The 27,584-nt window shown below is 44.4% G+C and overlaps 1 protein-coding gene across 1 annotated transcript in view; it reads left to right on the forward strand.

The window, feature by feature from the left end:
* Positions 1 to 27,584, forward strand: part of LRP1 (LDL receptor related protein 1) — a 1,472,234-nt gene that overhangs the window by 126,568 nt on the left and 1,318,082 nt on the right. The window contains 1 exon segment of the mRNA XM_078688974.1: positions 17,138 to 17,260. Within this exon segment, the coding sequence (XP_078545100.1) occupies positions 17,138 to 17,260 (123 nt within the window).

Below are 27,584 nucleotides of genomic sequence, written 5' to 3' on the forward strand. Positions count from 1 at the left end.
GTAGGTCCCGGTGGGGTTGAGACTTCCTTGATGTGCAACTTGTAGGGAGAGCTGCATGTTGTCCGCAGATCAATGGTAGATGCAGATGAAAGGTTTGAGGCTGACCGTGAGAGGTGCAAAAATAACGCGTCGCTCATAGATATTTTCAGACCAGCCCTACGGTGAGGTGGGGCTCGGGCCGGGCATTGGAGTGCAAATAGCCTCTTGTGGTGCCCTGTGGTCCTCAAGCCCCATTACTTACCACTGTGAGACAGACGCCCCTCTGTTGGAGGCCCACTGTGGTGGAACAAGCTATTCCTTCACCTTAAGGGAGAACACAAGCATATTGTTTCTTGGCAAAGTCAGCAAAGCTGACTTTTTGGAAAGCATTTAGGTGTTCAAAGGAAGTGTCTAGCCTTATTTATTTATTATTCTGAAAAGCCCAACGTGACCGCCTCCCACATGTTTTTAAAAGCTCCAGAGAGGTTTGACATTTTGACAAATTTACATCAGGGCCATCTTTAGAGACGGAACTTCCTCCATGGCTAGAAATCAAACTCGTTTTGCCTTAAGGCAGTCGCTGGTCTGAATAGCAAGAGGTGGTAAGATTTGCAGTGTCTCTCCGGCATTCTGCAGTTGCTTACAAGTGGCTGGTAATGTCTCCTGAGCCTGCTCCCTTTCACCTGGGTTGCACCGTGAGGGGGGCGGACTATCCAGATGTGGGGTTGTCTTGCAAGACCTCGTTCAGCCCTCACCTTTACACGACATGAAGTGTTTATTTGGGTAATTTAGCATGACGTTCAATTTAGCCGTAGTATGATTAAAGACACATGAAGCTGTGAGTCAGCGGACACCTGTTTGCCTTTGAATTCCTTTCTGAGAATGACTGAAAGGTGATCTGTCTTTACTCTGACATCTTTCCTAGTAGTCTGAGAAAGTACTGAGATTCAGGTTTCCGTCTTATTTCAGTATTTTGAGCTGAAAAAGAAACGAGGCCATGTTTTCAAGGCTGTCTCACGCCCAAGTATACCTTACTACAAAGCAGTGGGGCCTTTCAGCAGCAACAGCTATGATTAGAGACTTCTTTAATCAATTATTGACCAAAATAATAGATCTGAATTTGCCAGCCTTCAATTTTTTTGTACAAACTGCTCTGTAGGTATTATAAGGGTGGAAATAATCAGTAAAAATGCTAGTCTAACAGTGACGTGTACAAAAAACTTAAAGTAAAATATGTCTCATAAAAATAACACATGAAAATAAGGCCGAGATTGGCCTTTCAGCCCGACACTATACTGGACTAATTTTATGGGGGCTATGCTCATGTCCACAAGCAAAAACTGTCTCTCACAATGAAGATAGTCAAAGACCGAAGTGTGTTGATCCTTTGCTCCATGCTGTGATGGGCAGAAGCAAAATGTGAATGACTTACTAACAGGCAAAAGGATGAAGAGGACTGACCTAAAGCCCCATATGTATGTATTTTTATTCTACATTTGTTAGCATACATTAGTCTAGAGAGACAGATCAAGCTGCCCCTAGGCTTGACCTAAAAATAGTGTTCATACGACCTAAGTAAGTTGCTCTGCTCCCTCCTTATAGCCTAAGATCTGTAACTTTTTTTTGCACTGAGCTCTAGACTGTTGGCCCAGTGTGCCAAGTCTGGTTTAGTTGTTTTCATAGTCATGACAACAAACTCTATTCTCTTCTCCTCGGTTAACGCACAGTGTACAATCCATTCTTTCTCGAAGTACTACGTTGTACTGCCTAGCTGCCCTGATTTGCAGAGAAGAATCTAACTTGATCTTCAATAAATACACATATGAGTCCACGCTGTATGCTTGACCAGTCACCAACAGGTAAAGAGAAGCCTGTGGAATTTGTCATACGATGTGAAAAGGTTCAGGTGTCCACCATTGCATATGGGGTCACACACAGCTGCAAAGGGTTACTCGGGCAAGAATTCTTCTGGTACTCAGTCTTTACCTACCCCTATATCTATCGGTATAGTTTCTAAAACTAGCCCAAGTTCCTCACTACCTAATGTAAGGTTCTTGAGCAATTACTCTTAACATTCGACCTGGTTGTCATTTCAGTCGAGAATTCTACCAACCAGCTTGCTTTTATTTTTAGCCGTCCATGCAGGGACGGAGGGCCATCCCTGAATTTGAACTTAATACAAACCTAAGTGTTCTAGATAAACCACTATATGGACCTAAGAAATTCGCCAAAGTCTCTTTAGGACTGATGGATACAAAGCTCCCAAGATACGAGCTGTCAAGCACTGAGAGTCAAATAAATTGCATTCTTCACCTGCTGTTATGCATTTTGATGCCCAGCTGCTCCAGATGGTATTCATTCATTAATAATCTGATAGTTCTGTGACTGTTCGAAACATGTTCCTATTGGGAAAACTGTTAGATTGTCAGGGAGGCTCGCCAAATCACCTGTGAACATTCAGTCAATCAATCAGCACTGTCACCCCTAGGGTATCTGGGCGCTGAGGGTGCCATGTCTCAGTCAAATTGCCAGGTCTTGAGATTGTTTCTGAAGTCTGCCAGGGAGGGTGCTGTTTGGAGGTGGAGGAGCAAGTTGTCCCAGGTCTTGGCAGCAATGTAGGAGAAGGAGTGGTCCCTGCTGTGATGCGGCGGTTGTGTACGCCGGTGAGTGAGGAGGTGGTGAAGGGAGGTAGGCAGATGCTCTGTTGAGAGAGGTGATTCACTTGAGGGCGTTTTGCTGTATGATGTAGTCTGTCAATGAGTGTGGTGGAAGACTGTATTGAACGCAGCAGAGAGGTCGAGGAGGTTCGGCGCTACAGTTTCTACTCTATCGAAGAGAGGTCTGATGTAGTCTGTGGCAGCAATCAGCGCAGTCTCACTACTGTGGTTGGCAAGGAATCCTGATTGTGAGGCATCAATTTTGGTGGTTTTGTTCCAGGTATTTGGTGAGCTGTTGGCTGATGTCTTTTTAAAGTACTTAGGCCAGGTAGTAGAGTAGAAGATAGGGCGGTAACTTCTGAGATTGCTGGGGGTCGACTGAGGGTTTCTTTAGGAGGGGCCTGTCCTCCGTGTGTTTTCATCTGTGTGGGAAGGTTGATGTGGAGATGGAGGTGTTGAGGATGCTGGGGATTTCAATGCTGATTGGGTTTTTGCTCCAAGGTTGAAAGGATGGTAGAAGCAGGGGTTTGTGGGTGCCTCAGAGTAGATGGAGGACACGATGGCAGTGGTGGTCTGAGTGGTGAGCGGAGACCACTTGGTGATCCGTCAGCTGGTGTACACTGGTTGGTTGAGGTTAAGGGTGGTGGGTTGGGGATCAAAATTGTTGTAGATGGAGGCGATCTTGCTGTCGAAGTAGTCCAAGAGGTCGTGGCAGAGTTCTTTGGAGGGTGTATGGCGTTCTCTGTGGCGTTGGGTTGGAGAATTCCTTGACTATTTTGAGGTGTTCCTTCGTGTGGTTGCTCGGGGTATCGATACAGGCAGTGATCGCTGCTTTCTTGGCTTCCTTGATGTGCAGGTGGTAGTTGATGAGGGCTGCTTTATGAGCGTTTTTTTGGGAGGAGTTGTTGATGATGCACCATTCTCGAGTCGGTTGCAGTTGCGCTAGATGATTCTGAGCTATGGGGTTTACCAGCTGGCTTGTTTTGGGGATTTGTTGACTTTTGCTGGCTTTAGTGGAGCTACTATCAGTGCATTTGGTGATCCAGGTGGAGAAGTTCTGGATCGCCTGGTCAAGGTATGCTAAGGCTTCAAGTTGGGTGTCGCTGAGGGCATGTGTTGACTGTGTGTTGGTTACTTTGCCCCAGCTGTGGTGGGAAGAGCTGTGAGGCTTGGTGATCGTGTCCTGTGTGTCGGTTAAGTGAACAATGGCGTGGTCGCTCCAGATGAGCTTGCATGGCTAAGTTTGATTCTGTTGTTGGAGGTGAAAATAGGGTTGAGTGTGTGTCTGGCCTTGTGCATGGGTTCGGTGACTAGTTGGGTGGGGCCAGTGTTGTTCAGGTTCTCCAGTAGGGTGATTGAGTTGGCATTGTTGGGGTTATCAACGTGGAACTAGAAAACAGCAAGTAGGGCGTAGTGATGGGAGTCGGTGGCTATGCGGGCGATGAGGTCGGAAATGTGGCAGAAACTGGTCATGGTCCCGGGGGTCTGTATGCGAGGGTGACTCTTATTGTGGTGTTTGCCTCTGCCTGTAGTTGGAAGATGAGATGTTCCATGAGAGACGTGGGTTGTCATTGTAGGCGGTGCATCGGCCGATTTACTGTGTGGAGATGTCATCAACTTAGCCAAGATGCCCTTCACAAATGGATCTGTTTATATGCCTGACCTGTGCCCTCATTGTCTCCATAGATGAAAGATTTACTTTGTAATCGGTTCATGTGAGATGGTAGTGACCAAAATAAATTGAAAAATCTTTTGGTGAGAATTCCCAGGTTCCATCGTATTACCGATATCCAACTCTCATCTGCTCTTAGAACAAAGCACAGCCTTGTTACTGGCCACGGTCAGTGTAAGTAAGGCATCTGAGGTGTGTCCATGTGAGGAGCTGCACAGATGGACGAGCTAGAGCGGTACTGGCCCACCATGTAGAAGTGGTAGTTTCTGGTCCTGCCAGCACTTGGTGATGCAGCTTCACGCAAGGGGGCTTAGTGTTATCTGACTTTCAAGTATGCAAATGGATTCACAAAAAATTTCCTTCCTCCCCCAGGACAGAGTGCAAAATCCAGTGTGTGCCACTGGCAATTTTGCAGAAGAGACTGGAGCACGAACGAATGTGACAAATTATTTTCTACTTTTTTGCTTTTGTCTAATATTGAGCTCATGCTGTACACCAATATTATTCAGTTATTGTATATTTTGAACAATTTAGGCATTTTTGAAGGAACACTACACATAGGATCAGAAGAGAATGGTCACACTAAGCTGTTCCTTTCCAGCCTAAAACCTGAAAATGTGAATTAATTGTTCTTTATACCACATATTGTAAATGTCAGACTGACAATTGCATACGATAGTGACGTACTAAATTTGTAATTCTGACACTCCAAGGTCTGGAGTGACGAAAGCAAACTTGGACTAAATTCTTGGGGGTGAAGTGGACATCCACCTCCCAAAAATGCGGCACCTTGAAGGCCCCGAGACCCAACACGGGAACCAATTGTTTGTAATGGTGCAGGTCACTTGGGTCCCAAGGTATCCTATATTGTGCTACTGCTTCAGTTAGTGGTCACAGACAGGCACCTTTGTCTAGGCTCTGCTTTCGATGGCTGATATCGACCCGCTTGTACAATGGGTTGATCGATGAAGGTTAGTTGGGGTCTGAGCCAGCCGTTGCTCATCATATAGCACCCAGGGCGAAACTAAATTTGGCGCCTCTTCTACTCGCCTGCTTCAATATTCTGTCAAAAAAAATCGTAAGGAATAGGACAGAAGTGGGATAGGGTGGAGGGGGTAAAATTAGGAAGCAGCCGGAAAAGAAAAACAGACACATTGTAAACACTTGTGCCACCAGCCTTTAGAAACTGTGTTTAAAGGTACCTTCCTTTGGACCCAACTCGGAGGGAGACTGCTGCAAACTTCTCCTGCACCCTCTGGAGGTCTGCACCCCTCTGTAGGTCTGCACCCTGGGTGTAGATAGGCCTAGCTCGCCCTTCCTGAAGGCTGGCCCTAGCTGGGGAGTGTTTTAAGTCCTAGAACAGCAACTCTGTCCACAGTTGTGTGAATGCATAGCAGTGTCTCACGTGGGTGGGCATGATGTAGGGGGTTCACTGGATGGACAATAACGATGGGCTAGCTGGGCCTAGAACATCTTTTTTTTTTTTGTGCAGATTTATGTAGTGCAAACTCGACCCAAAGGTATTGGAGCGCTTCACATGAGCACCAGTTACATTACACAAGTAGACATTCGTTTATTTTTATTTTTTGGGGTTGGCACTGGGAGATTAATTGATTTGCCCAGAATCACAAGATGTGGAGTCGACCCCGAGGCTCAAACCTTTGTTTCCCAGCTCCAAATTCGGCAATCTACCCGTCAGACCACACCCTCTCCCCATCTTTGCGACATCAGTGCGAATATATCCCTATAAAAGTGCTGATTTAACTTAAGCAATTGTTTGAAAGTATTTTTATTTGCCGGGAATGCTGCTGCTTACAAAATGCCCCATAAAACGACAACTCTGTTAAAGCAAAAGCGGGCCCTGCGCCTGCCAGGAGAGCAAACAGGGTGTTTGTTCGTCAGCGTCTGCTTGATCTGGGCATCTTTTTTCAGCCGAGTACTTTTCCCTCCTTTTTTTCCCACTTTATTGTCCTCGCCCTGTTGATAATCCAAGCACGGGCAGTGAGAATCTAAGCCTGCTTTATTAGAAACTGGCAAATTCCCCTCCACTTCTTCTGTGCTCCGGTTCCTGTATGTGCGTTGCGGGGAGACTGGCCTTCAGAGCATCGTGGACAGCAGAGAGGGCAGAGGAAGTTCATTGTAAAAGGACTCCTAAAAAGCATCTCTCCTACAACTTAACACGTTAGAGGCTGGCCTTGACTGACGAGTAGGGTCCCCACTTGGCCTGCTTCCCCCACACACCACCAGTAATCTAGGAGCTGTTAAAAAAAAAAAAAATTGGGAAATCACCTACAGCCAATAGTTTTCCCCTTTATCAGTTCATACTTGAAACACTAAAAACAAGAATAACACTTTAAAAAGTGTTCTACCGTTGTCCATACGATCCCCGACTGATAAAGTAGACAGACAGAAAAGCGATGCTAAAAACAAGCATTGGCTATGCTGATCTGTCTGGAATTGGCTTGCAGTCTTTTAGCTTTGCCACTGCCCATTTTGCTTTGCCATGATTTTTATGAAACATGTGAGACCAGCCAAGACCGGGCCGATATTAAAAACGAATAATAAACATATTCGTTGTTCTCAAAGAGAACAGTGCGGTGCTACAGTAGATCCTGGCACTGCAGCAAACTACTTTTCTCGTGTTGTGATGTGCTCCTTGTAGAAGAGCAGAATGCTACCTCTGTGGTGTTAGAGGTCTCTAAGTCTTCCCTATGCTGAAAATGGTCAGTTACAAGTCACACCCGTTGAAACATCTGTGCTCATACACAGTTAATTGTACTTTGCTGAGGCCTGTATGTTGTTTGTTGATATCCCTCAAAGCTTAACTAACATCTAATCCCTTTTCCCCCGACACCCAGTTACGGGCAGTGAACGCATTTTGTAGCTGGTGTCGGGGAACAGTTTATTTACATAGGCTAGCACGTCATTTCCAAATGAATATAATAATATTCCAAACTGAGCCCTGCATGGTTCGATGTTGATTGTGATTGGCGTCCACAAACCCATAACGTTTGTTGTGCCAATCTAGCATAGCATTTTGCTCGTGGGAAGGTTGGTAGTATTTGGCCTGCAGTTTTTTCTAGAGCCTCTGCCACTTTAATCTATCCTCATGCTCTGTCACTCTGTTCTTGGGTTTAGCACGTACATAAGAAAGTTGACATTTTTTGGCATTGTTTAATTTGTAAAAATGTAAGGGCCAGGGCCCATGATCTGTTTCTGCAGCTGGCGCCACGGACCGCTCCTGCCACTACTGCTGTATGAAGAGTCGGCTTTACATTCTAATCATCACACTTAAACAAATATGACATTTTGGACAATTTCAGGTGCCCGAAAACTCTAGGGAAAGCCTGAAACAGCTATTTCTTTTAGTGTTTTTAGCACATTGAATGGCTAAACACACTGCTGACCTTCATTTCTCAAATATAGACAAGAGTGCCATCTTGTGGTGTACTGTAGCAGCTAAGTACCAGTGTTTATAAATAAGTGCTGGTGCAGAGCATGGCAAACACTGGCACAAATTAAGAACCGGGGCTCACGCAGCGGCCATTCTGCCCCTGCCATCATGGCCTGCTTTAATCCATTCCGTCTTATCCAGGTCTTCATCTATCATAAGTGACCAGAGCTGCCTGCTTCAAAGCAGCAGTCAACTTCGATTCTGAGTCTAGAAAGAAAGCTGGCAAAAGGTGAAGGACTAGCAGAGCTCTTTTGTTGGAGTTCCTTATTAGCCACTAGAGAGGTCTGTTCTATCAAGGCCGTGCTTGCTGGATCACAGCTTGCTATGACACCAGGACCCTATTCTTAAAGGTTTAATATAACGATCTATATTGAAAAATGTGGCTATGGATTTTCAAGTAAACCAGATGGGAACAAACCTGTGTTTTCGTGATATATTTATTAGTAACCAGGATATAAACCCCCCATGTCATCAGTGCTTCACTTATTTTACTGTATGTTCTGTTCTATTAGTGGGTATTTATAAAACATTTGTAAACGGGAGTCTCATGGAGCAGTAGGCCTAACAAAACATAATGATCATGCCTTGGGTTAAAGGCATTTAATGATTAAAGAGCCATGTTTTAAAAAAAATTTAAGTGAAGAAGACTACTTTCAGATTATAGGTCTAAAGGCAAGAAGCCCCAGTTGCTTGTAGCTGCTATGGAAAAGCTGTGTTGTCATCTGATGAGTCTGCCTTTGACCTGTGTCCGAGGAGAGGAATAGGTTGGCCGCACACACATTTCTAGTGGGATTGAACCATGACTCAAACACTGGGGAACTTTGGTGAACAACCTAGTGCACAGCCATCATCAAGTAATTCTGTGACATACCAGTGAAGGGAATTTAAGATGGATGTAATATTGTCCTGTCTGGCACAGCCGGCCAGAAGACGAGCTGCTGAGTTTTGCTCAAGTTTGAGATGTTGGATCAGGTTGTTAGAAAACGCCAATTAAATTGAGTTTGCACAGCCCATTCTTGACATATTAAATGACTTCACTTTTGGTATGTGGAAGTCTGTTTCCAGAACAGAGAGAGGAGTTTCTTGAAAACTGAGCTGAAGGACATGGTTATTTGAAACAGGGGCAGGCCGAGGGCACATTGATGTGTGCCAGGAAGTCTCTGCCCATTGATCAGTACCGAGGAGAGCAAGCAGGACCTCTGTTTCTGGAGGGTTGGGTTTCAAGAAACTGGAGGGCATCTACCATTGAGAGATTGACAGGCAGTTAGTTGTTCAGGCTGTCCTTATTCGAGCTAGAGGAATGACATTCTTGACAGCACGAGAAGATGGTGAGGATAATCTGTGCCGTCAGCATACACATATCCTGTCCCAAACGGATTTAATAACCGAGCAAGAGGGCACATGTAAAGGTTGGGTAGCAGTGGGGAGAGTGTGGAACCCTAGGAAGGGCAACAGTTTGTCCTTCTGTGATTAGACCCGAAAGGGCAAGTGAAACAGCTTGAACTACGCTGGTAAGGAAGGATGGAATCCATCTTAATACTTCCCTGGAAATGTTGGTCTCTTTTAAGGTTTTGATGCCACTGGCATGGTCCATGGCTTCGGTAGCCACAGAGATTCAAAAGTATATGGAACGGACACCTGCACCATCCATTTGTCTTTGAAGGTCGTCTGTAACTTGCACCCAACCATAGCAATACATTATGGTGCTCTAAGGCCTGGCTGAAAGATGGCTGATAACCTATTTCCTTGACTGATCTGTGAAGCAAGTTCTTCATACAAGCTTCAATATTTTTCCTAGATATGGTAATATGAGAGGAGGTGAAAATGTCAGGCATTGCCCACGTGAGCGCCGTTCTTTTCCCAGCAGTGGTGTAACAGCTGCCTGATTCTGTTCATCCAGGACTATACATTACGAAAGAAGCCAGGGAGAGTCTCGTTAGTTGTGCCTTCCAAAAAGGATACAAAGGTTTTCATATGGTTGGCAGGACATAGCTCATGAGGGGATCCAGAGGGGGACTTTACAGATGGTATAGGTTTACTGGGGTTCAGTGATGGGCTATCTTGTTTTCAAAAAAGGCATGTAGCTAGCACATTCAAAGGCCTAATAGTTACTAAGCTTGTAGCGAAGTTTGCAACTTGGGTAGGGATGGATCGAGTTTGAACCCCCAAGCGCACACTCTTAGTCGGAAGGTATTCACAGGATGGCATCTCTGGTTCTTAGAGGTGTTGAGTCGGAACAATGAAGGGAATGAAGCTTTTAGTGTGAAATTCTCCTGTTAATTGAACCTAAACGTTACGTTACCGCTCCCTGTTACATTCCCCTCAGTCCTCCACGAAATCTTGAATCTGTTAATGCTTTCAAATGTTATTGTATCTACTTCTCCTGTGATACCTGCCATGTTGTTGCGCTGCCACAAACTCTAGGCCATCGCTGTGCCCCGCACTCGCTCTTATATACGTAACAAAACAGAAGGTGATGCTGACTAACAGCCCAGGTCTTGGATCTCTAGCACCAGGCTGACAGGGTGTTTCATCCCTGTATCCTTCTTCCTTGATAGGCCAAACTGCACTGCACCCCTAGGCATTACACTCAGTTTCTCACAGGACACACTGTGACATACAAGTCTCTCCATGCCGCCCAAGTCGGTGTGGTCCCAGGGACAGAGGGGCTTGGGTCTGCCTGCACCGTGATTCCTTACTCACCCATGGACACACTTCACTGCGTTCATTTAGTCATCCAGGGTAATGTAACAAAACCTCTTCCTCCGCTAGCGGCCCAAGACCGTGGGATGCTAGCACCAAGCCGGAAGATGTCTTTGTTCTCCTCTAAAGTACTCCCCAAAGCTGTCCCATGCACTCTCTCTCTCACCCAACATACCATAAAATAATTCTTCCTTTGTAACCCAAGACCCTGAAATCCTTCTGCCACAAGGGCCGATGTCGATGCTCGTCCTCTGCTTCCACCCATAGGTACTACACTGTTCTTCCCAGCACTCTTCTTTCACCCACCGTAATGTAGCATTTTTCTCTCAGCAGTCCCAAACCCTGAAAGACTAGTGGGAAACAGGCGGGTCTGTGCGCTGTGTCCTAACTCTACCAAAGAGCCACAACACTGCACTTATGTGCTCTGCCTTCACTTTTGCATCCAACACAATAGTGCATCCGTTTCCCTGGCGCCCCAGAAAGCCCAGTGCCAAAAGGGCACGGATCTGTGCCATAGTCCTCTGATATTTAATAAGCATGCCCTACTGTGATCCTAACCCCTTCATGGGCGAAGAAGAAACTAAAGACTGCACTCCACCTGCTGCTCTGGCACTCTAGGGGAATTACCTACACTCGTGCCGCCTACTTCAGGCCACTTTAAGTGAATTCAAGCAGGACCGCCCCTTAAGATGCTGACGGGCCTGGAACTCACCAAAGAAGTCTGCCCCACCAGAAGTCAAATCTCATAAAGAAATGAAGGGGCTGCACCATGAACTCCATCTCTTTCTTTATCCTGTGGGCCACCACGTAAATCTATCAACCAGACAAAGGGAGGTGGCAGCGTCTGGGAGGGTGGGGAGAATTTCTCCCACTCTTATTGAATTTTCATGGGCCTAGTGTCCCTTTAAAGACTTAGTTTAATTGGTTTCCTCTGTCAGGTCCTACACAAGCAAACCAATTGGCCTCCAGACTATGGAAGTGCTCCAGTACTGTACTGTGCTTGAAGATACTATATAGCATAACATGCATCTGCAGGCAGGTCCTGCATGCCATGCTTTCTTATGATTGGATGAGGCCTACCCTTACCGCTGCTGTTGGACTTGTTTATCTGTGACTGGGTGACTGTGAAGCTTGCTTTGCTGCTCCATGCACTTTACTCTCACAGGAGAGACAAACGGAAAGCCCCTTGCTTCACCCACTGACACACCAAAAGCAGCACGCAGCACACAGCTCTTCCAAGAACAAACTCTTTTTCCTGCATATTGACTGACTCTAACAAAGTGTTTGGACTCCAAACGCTATACAAATTCTCTAGCAAACCCGCTAAAGCACTCTGATATCCTATGGGATCTTGTTTGCGCTATATAAGACTTTATAAATAAAATAAAAACTAAACGTAAACCAAGAAAATTATGGATTCTGCTTTCTGACCGATGAGCATGGGGGGGGGAGGGGAGCAGAGAATTCGTTATGGTGGTTGGCAATAATAAATTGCTAATGACATAAGCAATATTTTTTTTCTGCTAAGGTTGAACTCTCTGTTCATCTTGGAAAATTATCAATAATGGCTTTTGTGTGTTTTTATTTTTTTGTTTGTATTTTCTCTGAAAGACCTAAGTAAACGTACTACAAAATCCGTTATATCGGTAACAGAAATAAGTTCCCCACAATAACAAACGAAGTGAGTTCCCCCCAACCCCCACCTCCCCAGTTGCTCCAAATTCTGGCAGCATCTAAAAAGTAATCATGTACTCGGGTAACTGCCAATACAGTTGAAAAACCACAGCGAACATCTGTGCTGTTATCTGCTCTCTACCGCCGCAGAATGTCACCTACCACTGCTCGTGCGACTAAAAACTTCCTTGAGCGATAGACAATTGTTTTTAAACTAATCTCTTCTAGGTATTGCTGGCCTTTGTCAGAAAAAGGGCCCTTTGGATTGAATGTGTCCAGCAAGGCTCTTTATCTATCGATCAATGAATCCATTCATCATTTTTGTGGCTGGTGGCGATTTTTTTTTCACACCCCATCCTGTAAATAACATTGCCAGTCAGTTGTGAGCCCCATTGGTTTGACTTTCCCCTCAACATGCCTTCTTTTTAATTCTCTGATAAGTTATCTAACTTTAGACGTGTATTTTTATACCATATCAATGAAAATAAATGTGGCCAAATTGTACATGCTGTTTGGAACAGTATTAATAAACCCACTTTCTCCCACTCACTACTGCAGTGCAAAGTTACAAATTCTCATTATTACTCGTACAGTGTAACTGCTCCTATTGTCTTTAGGATTCCATTCCAGAACCAGTTGACAGGAGAAACAAGCATTGGCAAAGCCAATAGGTCTTGCTATGCTAGATCTCTTGGCTTTGGCAATGTTTAGCCATTATGTACACCAGTGTGGCTGCTGTTCAGCACGGCTAAGTTAGTGGCATGGAGTGGGTGGGGTAGATTAGGTTGGAGTGGAATGGGGTAGACTGGCGTAGATTGGGGTGGTGCGGAGTAGATTGAGGTGGCATGGAGTAGATCAGGGTGGAGTAGATTGAAATGGGTAGATTGGAGTAGGGCAGATTGGAATGGAGTGGGGTAAATTGGACTGGGGTATATTGAAGTGGAGCCTGGTAGATTGGGGTAGATTAGAGTGGTGCTGGGGTAGACTGGGGGATTAGAAGAGATTGGGATAGAGAGTGGAGTGGGGTAGACTGAGGAGATTGGCGCAGAGTGGAGTAGATTTGAGTGGAGTGCGGTAGATTAGGGATGTCTGGGGTATATTGTAGTGGGGTAGATTGGATTTGGTGGGGTTAATTGGGTTTGATTGAGTGGAGTGGGGTAGTGGAGTGGATTTGGGGTAGATTGGAGTAGTGTGGGGTAGGGTAGATTGGGATGGAGTGCGATAGAGTTGAGTGGGGTAGATTGAGTGATTGTATTGGGGTAGATTGGAGTAGAGTAGAGTGGAGTGGCATATTGTCCCATGGAGTGAGCGGCAAAGATTGGAGTGGCCTGGCGTAGAGTGGAGGGGCATGGAGTTGTGGCATGCCGTGGAGGGTCATAAATGGCGTGGCATAGTGTGGAGTCACTTGGTGTGGAGCATGCATGATGTGATAGCCATTACCGACAACATGTTCAAAATTGAAATTACTATTACATTTGCACTGAAATACAGCTTTACTGCACACAAACGATAATGTGTGCAAATGTCATCACCTTGTGTATTGATGTGTTTTGAGCACAATTAAAAAGGTGCTTCCACCACACTTCAGAATTACAAAAAGAGTGCTTAATTTGTACTAATTCCGATTTATTCTAAAGATCAGCACAGATCATCCTTTTGTGCTAGAAAATAAAAGCCCGCACCATGGATCTCCAACCATTTCTGAAATGAGGGCTTCTTAAATCAATGAAAAACACCCCTAGCTACTGATATTATAAAAGTTGTAAAAGTGACCATTAAATTAGTGGACGCCATATGCTAGAGTACCAGCAGTCAAAAAAAACGTCAGAGCATCAGGCATAATTGCCAGCAGTAATGTAAAAACATTTTTGTCAATGTGTGGTGCCTCTACGTGCGTAATACATAACAGCCGTAGTTGCAATGCCCCTGGCACCAAGGTAAAACTGTACATTTTAAGTCTCCCAAACACCCCATGATTTTGTCATTAAAATATCAGCTTTAACTATATTCAACCATTTTTCTACAAACATCAGCTTAAGAGTTCTGAAAATAAATACATACGTTCTCTTCATGACTTCAAATTTTGCTTCCTTATATTAATTTATTCAAGCAAAAGCTTCTAACGTAGTAGGTTGGTTTGCACACAGGAGAGCTACAAATAGCCCACAAGATGCTCATTGGCGACCCCTATCCTACACCCTCTCCTCTTACGTAGATACTCAGAAGGATTGTCACATACATTCTCTCACTTTGAAGTCAGAGAAAGAAAAGTAAACACTAAGCTCCCTGGAAGAGAGAGCCTGACATTTGACCTCTGTGAATGCACAGCAGATGTGACAAGAGCAAGACTTAAAAGCCTGTTTACAGGAAGCGAGTTTGTGGAAGAATACAGTAAAGAAGGTTTGGGCAACAGGATTGACGACCTCAAGCTGGACAGCCATACGCAAATAAAGCCAGCAAATAAAAAGCCAGAAAAATGTGAGTTACAAACCACAAAGCCAATGGTAAGCAACCGGCGTAATGCATTCATAGGTCAGCTTTCTGAATGCCCCCAAGATGTCTTTAGCAAACCAGACAGCTTCCTTGTCTTGTCTGCTAGGCTTAGGCCTAAAGAGCTGAGGTCTTACCCACAAGGTTTGGTTAATTAGATTTTTCTCTCAATTAATGTAAGCACTTGTGCTCTGCATAGGGGTATATACCTTAGTTTATAACTACTGCACATGGAATGTAGCATAGCATTTATAATTATATATGACATGAAAGAGAAAGCAAGACGATGTAAAATGTTAACTATCCATACAATGGTGCTAATATTATAAAGATTAAATTGCCAGTTTGACAACAGACATGGCTTCCCAGTCTCACCCATTTTTATTTTTTAACCTAAACTCCATTTGTACATCATCAGTTGTACTCTTTGATTGAACCCCTCTGCTGGTTTAACCATGCACTGGTTAATAAATTCAACCACATCTTTGCCAGCTGTTGTCTTGGTTATATGTTCAGTTTCCCAAGATGTCAATGGCTGTCCTCAATTTGGAGAGGCTTCTTGGATCCAGTCGCTGACCTTTGTTCAAGCTGGTGGCTGTTTGTTCCATGTTCTATGCTAAAATGTTACTGATAGTAACCTGGCCACATTCTTGTGGTGTACAAACAGTCATTTGAGAACCCCATGTGTTGCTCCGATTAACAGTTAACATATACTGGTTCCACTTACCAGTGGCAACGATACTGTCTGCCTTCAAAACCCTTGGTAGGAACCAAATTAAAAACACTAAATACACCTTCTCCTGAATAGAGGTAATTGTCAGAGTTTAAGAAATCTGTCGCTTTGATTGACTTGTGCTTCCAGTTAGTTCCACGAAGAAGAATCCTCTGGAGCGAGAACTTTGTGCTTCGTCTGGACTTCGAGGAGAATCAGCACAGCAGAGTGGAAAATGTATGCCAGGCACAGGACTTTTGATGGAGGCTACCAGTCTGTAGGGGTTAGGACCGTGCTGAGAATACTGGAGAAAGCCTTGAAGGCAGGGCTTGATTGCCCAGTACAGAGATGAGCAGGCCCATGAATGGAAGGAACACCTGCACAACGCCTCACGTACTGAGGTTTTGCATGGAGGTGGAGAGTGCCTTACCAAGAAGCCATGAGGTCCTTGCAGCCCAGCAAATCAGGGTATACAAGTATTGGCCAGGCTTTCCAAGAGGCCAAGAAACTGCAGCGACATTTTCTAGGATAACAAGCCTTCGTGGTCTCAACCTCTCCAGTACTTGGGGTGCCAGCATTTATCTCCACCCAGCCACAAATGGACATGAAGTTTCCTCCTCTTCACTCAAGGCCTTTTGGATACAGCCTGTGTGCTGTATCAAGTCTCCCTGAATCTGATACCGCTGAACCTGGTCTCTAGTCCTTCTGTTCCGATGCATCATCTGTTAAAAACTGCTGTTATAAACTCGCCCTAAATCTAGCCTCAAATTCTTTGCATGTAAACACTTAAAGTGCTAGCACTGTTTTTCTTTTTGTCTAACTTGTAGCAATCTATTGTATCGCCCATTATTTACAGCATCAAAATGCTCTTTTGGGCCCAGCGAGTGAACCCAGGTTGCACCTATATCCATTACCAAGGATGACTTCTGACACTACTTACATTGTGTGTGGTTGTTCTTGCCCCTGGTCACAGATGACTTTTGCTGACCAGATCAGACATGTGAGCTCTTGACATTTGGTATTGCCAAGAGATACACTTGGGTGCATGCCTGTTCCAGCACAGTCTGTGACGACTTGTCTAGTTAGATTTGTAATGGGACTTTCCAGGAACTGTGATGGTGCCCTCAACCACCAGCTTTCAAGGCCCTGGAGATCTAATTAACCTGACACAGAAACCTGTGTACTAGCTCAATGGTACCATTGTTCTTGATTAGGTGCGGTTTTGAGCTACTGGGATTTTTGGCTTTTGCGGACTACTCGGCCACTGGGTCTTAAATCAATGGACTGTGTACTTCCCCATTGCTGTTTCTCACTTGTCCTTCTCTCCATCACCTGCAAGCTATTATCCTATCCTTCCTCTGTGTTGCATTGTCCCCCACCCCTCCCCTGTTTTTTAAAAGTAAAAAACTAATTTGTGCTACATCAAATTAGAGCATTAGTGATATATCAAAAAAGTGTGTTTTGATCAACTTTTATTTACTAATCCATCTCGGATTGCTGGGGGGGAAAAAGAAAAAAATGCTCTCCTCCTTTTGTGGGCACGTGGATCCGTGTTGGCATGCGCCTAAAAAATTATGCCACCATCTAAAAGCATTGGCAAAGCCAATAAATAGCTCGACATTTTGTGAAGCAGAGATCGGTTGGCTTTGCCAATGCTTGTTTGAAAAGAAGTGCTTTTCTGTGCATACTGTTTCGCTGGTGGGATATAATGAGGGTGAAGTGTGTACATTTGTGTCACTTGCATGCTTTTGTTGGCTCTATCTGCTCACCTGTACACTTCCCACTTCTGTTTCCAGCCCCTAAGACCTGCAGTCCGCGGCAGTTCGCATGCAGAGACCAGGTCACCTGCATATCCAAGGGATGGCGGTGCGATGGAGAGAAGGACTGCCCCGATGGCTCGGACGAATCTCCGGAAATATGTGAGTACTGTCTCCCGCTGAGCTGTGTTCTCTGATGTAGTGTTGTCGGACCTGACCTGTTCTGTCCCACTTGATAACTTGCTCTAGGGCATGAGTACTCACAAACATTTGCCTAGAGGTAGGGGATAGAGAGGTCTAAAAATGTTTAAATAAACAGGAAAGCATTTGTTTGCAGGTTAATAAATGCTTCCCCATTTATTTAAAAAAAAATTCTGAATATTAGTGCTCAGCAACCAAACAGCATCTCGTGCTGCTGTGCACCTGGGGGCCGCATGTAAAGGACAAGAGGGCCACAAGCGGCTCCCAAGCCGTACTAGGAGTATCACTGCTCTAGGGCATAGTGGGTGACCAGCACTGCTACTTTTTATATGCATGTAGTTATTTATTTATATTTAATATTTTTATAGCGCACATCATCCTATTAGTATGATACTTCTGAACACTGTAAACTGTGGCATTGTCAATTGTGTGTGTATACATCATTTATATATAGACATAGAGAATTAGAAGAAATCTTTAACTCACCCTGACTAATTATCAAATCATCGACGTGGCACTTTATTCAGAGCGAGTTCTGCTTCTTTTCTGCTCTACTGCAATGAATAAATAAAGCACCTTCACTGAGGTGTTTCAGTGCTATACATATGTTCCTTTGGTGAAGAACTTGAGTCTGCACCCAACGTAACCTTGACTTCCACTGAACACTGATGTTCATTTTTAAAGGTCTAGGAGTATATATCATTCAGCCATTCATGTATGTGAGGCAGGAGCTTGGTCTATCAATGACTAGAGGCTTGATGTGACAAGACTGGTGCTTTCTGTTCCGCAGTCCGTGATCTGAGGACTGAGAGCCGACAAGCATCATTTGTTCTGGTTTTATATTTCCAGTGAGGACTTTTGGTGACCTAATATACCACACCGCTTAGGACCCCCATGCTCCTCTCGTGGGTATAGTGGAACATTTGGCTCCTCACTGCTGCAAGATGTTCTCAGGCTCAAACTCTAGCCAGCGGCAACCAGATGTAGTTTACCATAAGTGGAGGATCCGAGAGGGTTAACTCTCCCTCCCTTGTAATAATCTGCACCAGGATGTCACCAAGTTTTCTCAAAAATCCCAGAAAACCGAAATCATGATGCCCTGCTCATAAAAATGCCTATTTGTCTGCACACTGTGGTCTGTTTGCCATGTACTATTGCTCTAAGCCTATCATAGTGGTAGACGCATTGGTACATGCATACGCCTCCAGGTTTACATGGACCTTGACCGTAAATGTTTCTTATGCTATTTAAAGGCACCCAGCACAGCCTTGTCATGTTTCTCCAATTCCATCCACAAAATGCCTGGCTGTAACAAAGAAAGCTTATTTCAGTCATTGCTGGCCTATATTTCATTGGTGAGACTGCTGGCCAGCCTGAGGCACTGTGGTCATATCACATGCACTTTCAAGTGTCTGGACTACCAGCGAGTTACGCTGTATATCGCCCGCAGATGGTGCTAGGGACAGCAGTTAATAACCCTCCCGGTAGTTACAGGCTTGAGCCGCAGAACTTGTTATCAAGAACTTTGCGTCAGTGGGCAGCCAGTAAATTAACGTGTAGGCAGGTCTTCAACAGAGTAATGCGGGTGACCATGAGTATCCTGGTTTGGAGAGAGTTCCGTATTTATGGGGCAAAGAATGAACATCCATGCTTCATTTTTGATCTGCTCTCACACTTGAGAAGGTCTAGGCTAAAGGAGTTAGTCCACCTCGGGCCTTTGCTTCTTGTAGCTAGAGTTGGCTTGTTAGCAATGTGTGATGATCAAACGGTACCAGAGATGGATGTTTGACATGAAAACATGAATGAATGTATGTACAGTCTTCCAGGGTACGTCACATGTTTGATAAACGTTAACATGTCTATAATATTACGTAGCCGGAGGTACTGATTCAAGCAGGTAGTAGGGCATTATTGAGTGGCTGCAGTCCCCTTATTTTGTAAATACCTGTGTGGGCACTCTGAAACCCAACATATTCATTTGCCCAGAGTCCCCACAACCTCAATATTTTACAAAGGGCAGAGTGCCATTAAGTTACCATGCTCATCCATCCTGTTTCTTTATCTGCGGGCTCTACCGCTTAAAGCTGCAACCAAGCACATCGGACTCGTGTTTGCATCTACCATCTTCTCCTCTCAGTTCATTACAGACTGGTTCCTTTCAAAGTTGAATTTATTCATAAGTCCTGTAGGAAAAAGCTTACACCAGAAGTCAAGTCAAAAACCACTTTATTCGATTTAGTTAAAAATCATAAAAGCATTCTACAAGAAATTTAAAAAGGGACAATACAAATTCATGAGAGGTTACATACATCAATAACAATTTATATATACACAATTTAAAAACAGTTAAAAGAAAAATAAATATTTAGCTAAAATTTACAGGTACAAAAAATACATTTCATCCTTCAGTGCAGAACCCTAATATTACATTTTAAGACGTCTCCTCCTGATCCTAACAGCAGCAACAAGATAGTTGGCCACGTTAAACATGACCAAAGCTGAATCCAACATTTGGAGATACAGGAGGGCTGGTTTTGCCTGGTGGAAGACTTTGTCCTTCAATAAAGGTACCAGGTATTTCTGTCTGGGCGCAATATAGAAGTGACAGAACAGCATAAGGTGCATATTATCTTGCGGTGAAAAGTTGTCGCAACTACACACGGGTGCATCCTCCTGCTTATACCAACTTTGACTATCACAAAGAACCGTATAAATCTGGTTAAACCGGAATTTTACCAGAAGCCACCTACGAAAAGGGATGTTAACAATGGCGAGGTACGGTTGTATAGCAAGGCAGGTAATGGTCAAAAGATGGGCTCTAACCGTGGGTTTTGTAAGTTGGCGTTCCACCCTCTCCACGTTTTTCAATTTGGAAAAGTTGAGCTTGACCCAATCTAAATCAGATTTCTTTAGACCCTGGGGAGCAAAAAAAATCTCAGGACGACCAAGGTACACTTATAGATGTATGATAGTCAAGCAATATTTTTAGATTTATCCAATTTTAGACAGTCCCCCAGTATTTTATGATTTAAACCTAGGTTGTTATTGGTCCAGGTCCTAATCCATAACAAAACAGGTGCCATTAGAAGGATATCAGTGATATACCCTAAACCAAGCTCCTGGTGAACTGAAAACGTAGCTGTTGATTGGGGGAGCCCTAGTATAGATCGAAGGAACTTATTTTCTTCACTTTGAATAGATTCACAATTCACATAACCCCACAGGCCTGAGCCATACCTGGCTATTGCCACAGATTTTGCCCTATACAAGCTTAATAAAGCACCAGACTGCTTCCCACCCAGTCTCCTAGAAAACCTTAAAATTGCATTTGCCGAGCTCCTAACTGCTTTAGTTTTGGCTGTAATTTGAGGAGCCCAGCTACCCTTGGTATCATAAATAACACCAAGGTAAGTAAATATTTTGACATTAGTGATCACATCACCATTACAATAGAACTGTTTGGTATTATTTTTAACAGCCCCAAATGCCATAATGTGAGATTTGGAATTGTTTACCACTAAGTCAAGTGAAGACATAAAATCACTAAAAGGTATTTAAAAGTCTTTGCAAACCTAAATGGGTCCGAGCTATCAAAGCAGCGTCATCCGCGTACAGGAGAACAGGGATGCGAGTATCCCCTGCACGCGGTGTGTCCAAGGTAGCAGTTAAAAGATTCTTCTCTAATGAATTTATATAAAGAGTGAACAGCATGGGAGCAAGAATGCAGCCCTGCCGCACGCCCCTGCTCGATTTGAACCAAGCTGTACGATTGCCTTCTTGGTCCATTCTAATTGATGCTTTTAAATCCTTGTGGAGTTCTGCCAAAAAGTGCACAAGGGGAGGATCAAGACCCAATTTTAACAACATGGTCCACAGCCGGGCTCTATTGACCAAATCAAAGGCCGTGGACAGGTCCATAAAGGCAACAAAAATTGACCCCTTTTTTGCCGTTGTGTATTTTGAAATTATCAAATGAAGATTTAAGCATTGGTCCTCTGTTCCTCTACCTGAACGAAACCCATACTGGGCATCTGTTAGAATATCCTTATCTATAGACCAACTGTTAATTCTTGCCAGCAAAACTTTGCCCAGGACCTTCATGGAAGAATCCAATAAAGATATAGGTCGAAAGCACTTGGGGTCGTTTCTTTGGCCCTTTTTAAAAATTGGGACTATGATTGAACATGCCCAGGTTTTTGGCAAACCCCCCTCAAGCACACAGTTAAAAACATTGGCTAAGATCTCTGCCCACATCCCTGGGTTTAGTTTGTAGAGATCCAAAGGGACCCCGTCTGGGCCAGGAGCTTTATTAACAGCAGAGCCTAATATCGCAACCTCTTCTTCAGATTTACTAAATTTTAACTTAAGAGGAGAAGTTGGGGAACAAGGCATTGCAAATGCCTCAACTATTTCATTTGACCCATATATATTAGAAAAATGTTTAATCCACTCTGCTTCAGGGATATTTATTTCAAGATCTATGTTATTTGATTGAGCAAATAAGGGGTTATTAATTATGGACCAGAATTTGGAACTTTGTTTAAGGGTGGTGGAATCCATTAGAGAGTCCCAGGCTTCCTCTTTGATGGCCTTTTTTCGCGACTTGACCACTATAGCATGTTCTTTTCTCAACTGTGCCACCAATGACCTATCTCTAGGGGATTGTTTAAGAGCTTTCAGCAGAGCCGAGTGTGCCTTAGAGCATGTATGATCGAACCAACCAAAAGCTGGAACAAGACCCCTCCTTGGTCTAGCTGTAAGCTCTTTTTCTACTCTGGCACAAATGGCCTCAAAGGCACTAACTACCTCCTTCCCCCCCCTCTCTAGGTCCCTACATTTCTCAAGTTCTACAACCATATTTTGCTCAATTAGACCAAGAAAGTCCTCAGGGCAAACTTTACACCATTTAAGGCACCTTCCCTGGTCTCTACTCCTTACATCCCTTGTAGAGGTGGCCCTCAAGGCCCCTTTGCTCAAGCCAGAGAAAGCGTCCAAAACTAACAGCACCGGGTTATGGTCGCTGAACCCGCTTACAATTGCATTATAGAACAATACATGGCGTAAGAGCCCCGGGGACATAAAAAAGTAATCAATGATCGATTCACTTCCCCTTGCATTATACGTGACCACACGCTTTTTTAAGTCTGAAAACCCTGGTTCAAATAAATCATTAAATGATAACAAATTTTCCATTGCCACACCCTTGGGGCTATGCTCAAAATGTGGCAAAGATGTGTGCTCTGGACCGGTATCATCTACAATCTGGCAATGTAACCCGCACAAATGAACATTAAAATCTCCCATCATAATTAGTTGAACAAAGTGGTTTGTTTTGACATATAATTGGTTAAAAAAGAAGATAAGCCTTCTAAAACAAAATTAGGGCCCCCCCCCTGCATGGAGTTATAGCAGTTTATTAACACAATCTTGTTCTTATCTGCCAAAAAATTTTCCACCAACTGAAAAAAGTATGAGGAAACGGGGATTTCCTTGACAGTGCCTGCTACTTTAACTGAAACTAGAAGTAGCAGACCCCCTCTATCCCTTCCCGCCGTGGAACTCTGCGCGTTAACAAAGAATGAAGTATAGCCATCCACCCAAAAACCATTTTCTTTTGACCAAGTTTCCTGTAAGGCAACTATATCATGTTCCTTCAGCTTTTGTAGCCAAATCGGGTCCTCCTGTTTTGCCCGTAGGCCCGCGATGTTCCAAGATAGTAACCTGATGTTCCCCCTGCCCGATTCTAAAGGGTCATTTATGGCAGTACTAACAGTATTACATGATGTAACAATCACTGCATTGTCCAAGCATGGGACAATCAGGCTTTCATGCTCAGGCTCTAGTCAGTCAATCTCTATTTGATCAGCTAGAGCCGTGAACCTATTTGACAATGGTAAGTTATTAGAAGGAATGTTCCTTACAGAATTATCTAAGCCACCGCCCCTAGGTGGCTTTGTCACCCATTCGTTAACAAACAGAGGCGAGATAAGTTTGTCTTCAGCCCAAGCATTTTCGGTAAGATGTGACATGTTATTCTCACCCTCACCTGACCTATAGACTCGAGGATAGAAAAAGCCAAGGGGCATTGCTCGAACACCTTTGTCTGCCGGGTCCAATGGGGAACCATCCCAAAAGCGACGTCTGGCGACATTTCTAGATTTAAAATTAACAATTACACAATCTCCAACTAACTCTTTCTTACTTGTGCCCACCCAGTTAACCCTTCTACCTGTTACAATATTGTCTGCGATGTTACTTTCTCCCGTGCAGTTCGCATTACACCATTTTTTAACATGCTTAAGAAGAGTATCATGATGTTCTACCACCCCATCTGCAAGTTTAGGCACGTTAACCAGAATTGCTACAAATGGTGTTGCATCCGGAGGTAGATTCACTGGGGGTACCCTTCCCGCCCAACCCCCCTGCGGGCCTCTAGGCCTAACTGTGGGATTTACACTGGGAGCAGCCTCCGTCGTGGGAATATATATCCCTTTATCCACTTTCCCTTTTTTTAGAACAGGGTTATCAATGGCCACTTTAGAGGTGACGGTGGGTCTATTTATAGAAGGACCATCAGCCTTAGGGGCAGAAACCTGTACAACTGTAGGACATGGCGCCATAGGTGCAAAAGATAAAGGGGCCCGGGTATTAAGGACATAATTAATGCGGTCACATTTTGCCACAAGTCCCTTGCCACAATCCTTCAGAGTCTCAGTGATGTCAGAGGAAATCTGGATTAATGCGGCTTCAAGTCTTTCTGTAAAAAGTTTTTCTAATAAAGACGAGATGCCCTCCTCAGCGACGTAAATTGGACGTTGGGCCCCAGGCTGATCTGTACTTCCTAAATCCCCCGAGGCCACAGAGAATGATGGTATCACTGTTTCAGGCAGAACCGGGAATGGAAGAACTGTAGGAGATTGTGGCAAGATGGGTCTACAAGACTCAATGATGACCCTAGGTTCCAGCGGGATACAGTTGAAAGTGGAAGTATTAGATGTGTTAGCGGCCACTGGGCTAGTTGCAAGACCCAGCTCACGCTCTGACTCTGCAATCTGTGTTGAAAGTTAACCCACTTTTGTTGTTAAGTACGTAATAATACTAGTGGTATACTTAGGCACCTTAGCTTTTACTTCGCCTGCCGCCGATGACACAGATTTGCGCTTACTCATGATGAAAGTGATATGGCCCGTCCCGTCCCAGGTCGTCCTTGGACGGCCTTAGACGGCCCGGCGCCGCCCGCGCGCGTCCGCGACGCGGAGGAAGCTATCTCCTTTTGTGCGCCTCCTGGCGCTGTGTGCAGGAAGTGGGCGGTGATTTCAGCCGGGCAAGCTGGGAGTTGTGGTCCGCTCCGCTCCGCTCCGCTCCGCGGCCGTGCCATGGTGCTGCACGACGGCGGGGGCGACCACAACGTCAGGGACCCAGCGGCGCTGTGGGTACTTGAAGGTGGGGGCTGCGTGCTGTGACCCCTCCTGGAGCCGGTAAAGTTTTCCTTATGTCCCCCCGACACCAGAAATGTTTATGCAATCTTAGGTAAGGTCACTGATGAGGAAAATAAATCTAAAACTTCTGATTCCAAAAATAAAGCTAAATGCTAATAATAAATATAGTGTTCATTTGGACAATTCTGGGAAAGTCTGCTATGTTGCAGTTTGAAAACCATTGCAAAATAAACATTTGGGACACTGGTAGCCTGTTTGGCGACCTGGTAGAGGGTCTGAAATTGCGCAAATTAACGTGTAGTCATGATCTGCAGAGGGAAAGGCCAGTGGTATTGATGTTTATTGACCCCCCCTCAGCCATCGTCAACATTCATAACCACTCCATGGTGGTGGAAATAATGAGGTGGCGGCGAAGTATAGGACGGGGCAAGAAAATGGTATACATCTATTGTGAAGATTTGAATTTTAGCAGTATAGGATCAGCCAAACCTGTAAAACAATGTTTCTGAGAGATGCATGCCACTGGTCCTTCATTTTCAAAGAACCTAAATGGTAGGTTCCACAAATATGCGAGGCCTCCGGGTAGCTACGCGCTATATAAGTGCAATTCAATTCAATTCAATTTGTCTTTTATATAGAAGTCACAATAGCCAAAGATGCTTCAAACAACTTATAAAGCCACAGAGGCTTGAAAGGACACGAGTAGACTCATATTAATAGGATAGAACTGGAGTTCCTCATCCTAGGCTTTAAAAAGTCCTAACAGATTTTCTAAAGGCCACAATAGATTCCAAGCTGACCGCGCCTTCATTGACGCCCTGGATAACGGTTAAACAACTGGGATTTATTTTGACTCGCTCACTTCTATTGGCAGTAAAACATACTCTATTGAAACCACAAACTCTCACTTGAAGTTGTGTAGAAAAATCCAATCCTTCTTAAATATCCATTATAGGGCTGCCAGAGCAGAGACAGGATCAAGAAATGGTAATTCCTTCTACGTTGGCATTACAAAGGGCTGGGTAAAGCATGCAGACCAGCTTCAAGTGATCCAGAACCTTTCTGCGAGAGCAGTGGGTAACACACCTGCTAGAGAGCATATGTCACCATTTCTGGCTACCAGTGGAGGCCAGGGTCCAATTCTAGACTGCAACTCAATCAACTGTTTATGCTCCTGACTATTTGAAAGATCATCCATAGATATGCCAGGCCACCTGACATTTATGTTCAAGCCACTGATGCCTCTAACTGTCCCAAGCAAAAAGAACAACAAATGGACGGAATGCTGAAACAATGTCAAACATTCACCCCCAGTACAAAGATCTGGGCCTAAATCCATCGTTGTTTTGCTCCCCGTGCCATTGTAGTTTAGACCTAGCCATATGTAAATCATTCTTGACCCTACTCCCCATGGGAACAGTCCAGCCCGAACTGCCAGGCCGGGTCCTTCAGGAACCGGAAACAAGCATCCAAGGACCGGTTTAATTGTATCGTCCCTCATCAGCCAGGCTAGCTTTAATCCAGTGGCACAGTGAGCAAGGGGCTTGCGTCTGGGCATACTCGTCCCACTTAGGGTGACAAATGCAAAAATAACAATTCATGGATGGAACACTGAAACATTCTCAAACATTCATCCCCAGTACAGAGGTCTGGGCCTAAATCCTGTCCCAGTATTTAAAAGAATTAGGGCAACGGTGAGATCCTTCTCTTATCAAGCATGCCCATGTGTAACTTTGTGCCAGATAAGGTCAGACTAACCTGACCCATGATGCCTTTTCAAGAGGGACTACAGTCGCTGTGATGTATTAATGGTACTCCTCCGATGTCAGCAGAGCTCTTGGGCCCATGGCTTGCTGAACCACTATATAGAAAACAAATGGAAAGGTTGGAGCCACTGAGGGGCCCCTGTAACCACATCTGTCTTATTTCTGGATCTGTGGGCTCCACCTCCTGTTACAGCTGCTTTGGGCTCAATGAAGCCTTGATTCTCTGGCTCACTCTTTGCCCTATGGGTCTGTACACAAGTTAGTGTGTTTCACATGAACTGGCGTCGCATACATAATGTCGTCTCCATTAGGAGATGAGCTGATTTGACTCGAAACAAAACATACTGTTTGGTAACCTGATATATTTTTGTTGTTATTTTGCATGGTCTCTTATTAGTGTGGCATAATATCGCCCTTTGGTAATCCGGGATACGACTTCCAGACTTTTCCATCACATGCCGAAATCGGATCCGCTTTTTGGGAGGTAGACGTGTGCGTTTGGTTTGTATGGACTGCCAGTTTTAAAGATTTGTAGGTTTTTTAGTGGGTGACCATGGAGGGTTGAATCGAATTGCTTACTCATTTCCTCGCTTAGTATGGATACACATTGCTAATTATATAAGCATGTGTTTTGTCTGTAGGTGAGAGACCAAGTGCTGTTGAATGCCTTATTAATGGGTTAATTTTCATATTCAGGATGTGTCTTGGTGTATGTTCAAAGTTCTCTTTGTGTGTTGTAAGCTGTGTGATGTGTTGTGGGCAGTGCTCTTACTAGTACATTGAGACTCCACTATGTGGCATGCTTGTGCTGTATTATTACTTAATTCTGTTTAAGATTGCCTTCTGTAAGAAGTTGTATTATTGTTTAGTGGTATTGGGGCATCATGGCATCTCTAGAAGTCAACTATCAGCCGGGTTGAAAGTGTGTTTTAGAGTGGGGTGTGTTCGCTTCTGTGTGCGCTGTTGTACTTGTGGAGCATCTTAAGGGAAGGTAGATTACAGCCTTTTTCTGTGCTCATCGTTGTTTTTATATAGACTGTGTGCGTGTGGGGTTATACGTATGGGGCAGCTATGTGGATT

This window comes from Lissotriton helveticus, chromosome 1_1, assembly GCF_964261635.1.
Source record: "Lissotriton helveticus chromosome 1_1, aLisHel1.1, whole genome shotgun sequence".
In the NCBI taxonomy this organism is placed as follows: Eukaryota; Metazoa; Chordata; class Amphibia; order Caudata; family Salamandridae; genus Lissotriton; species Lissotriton helveticus.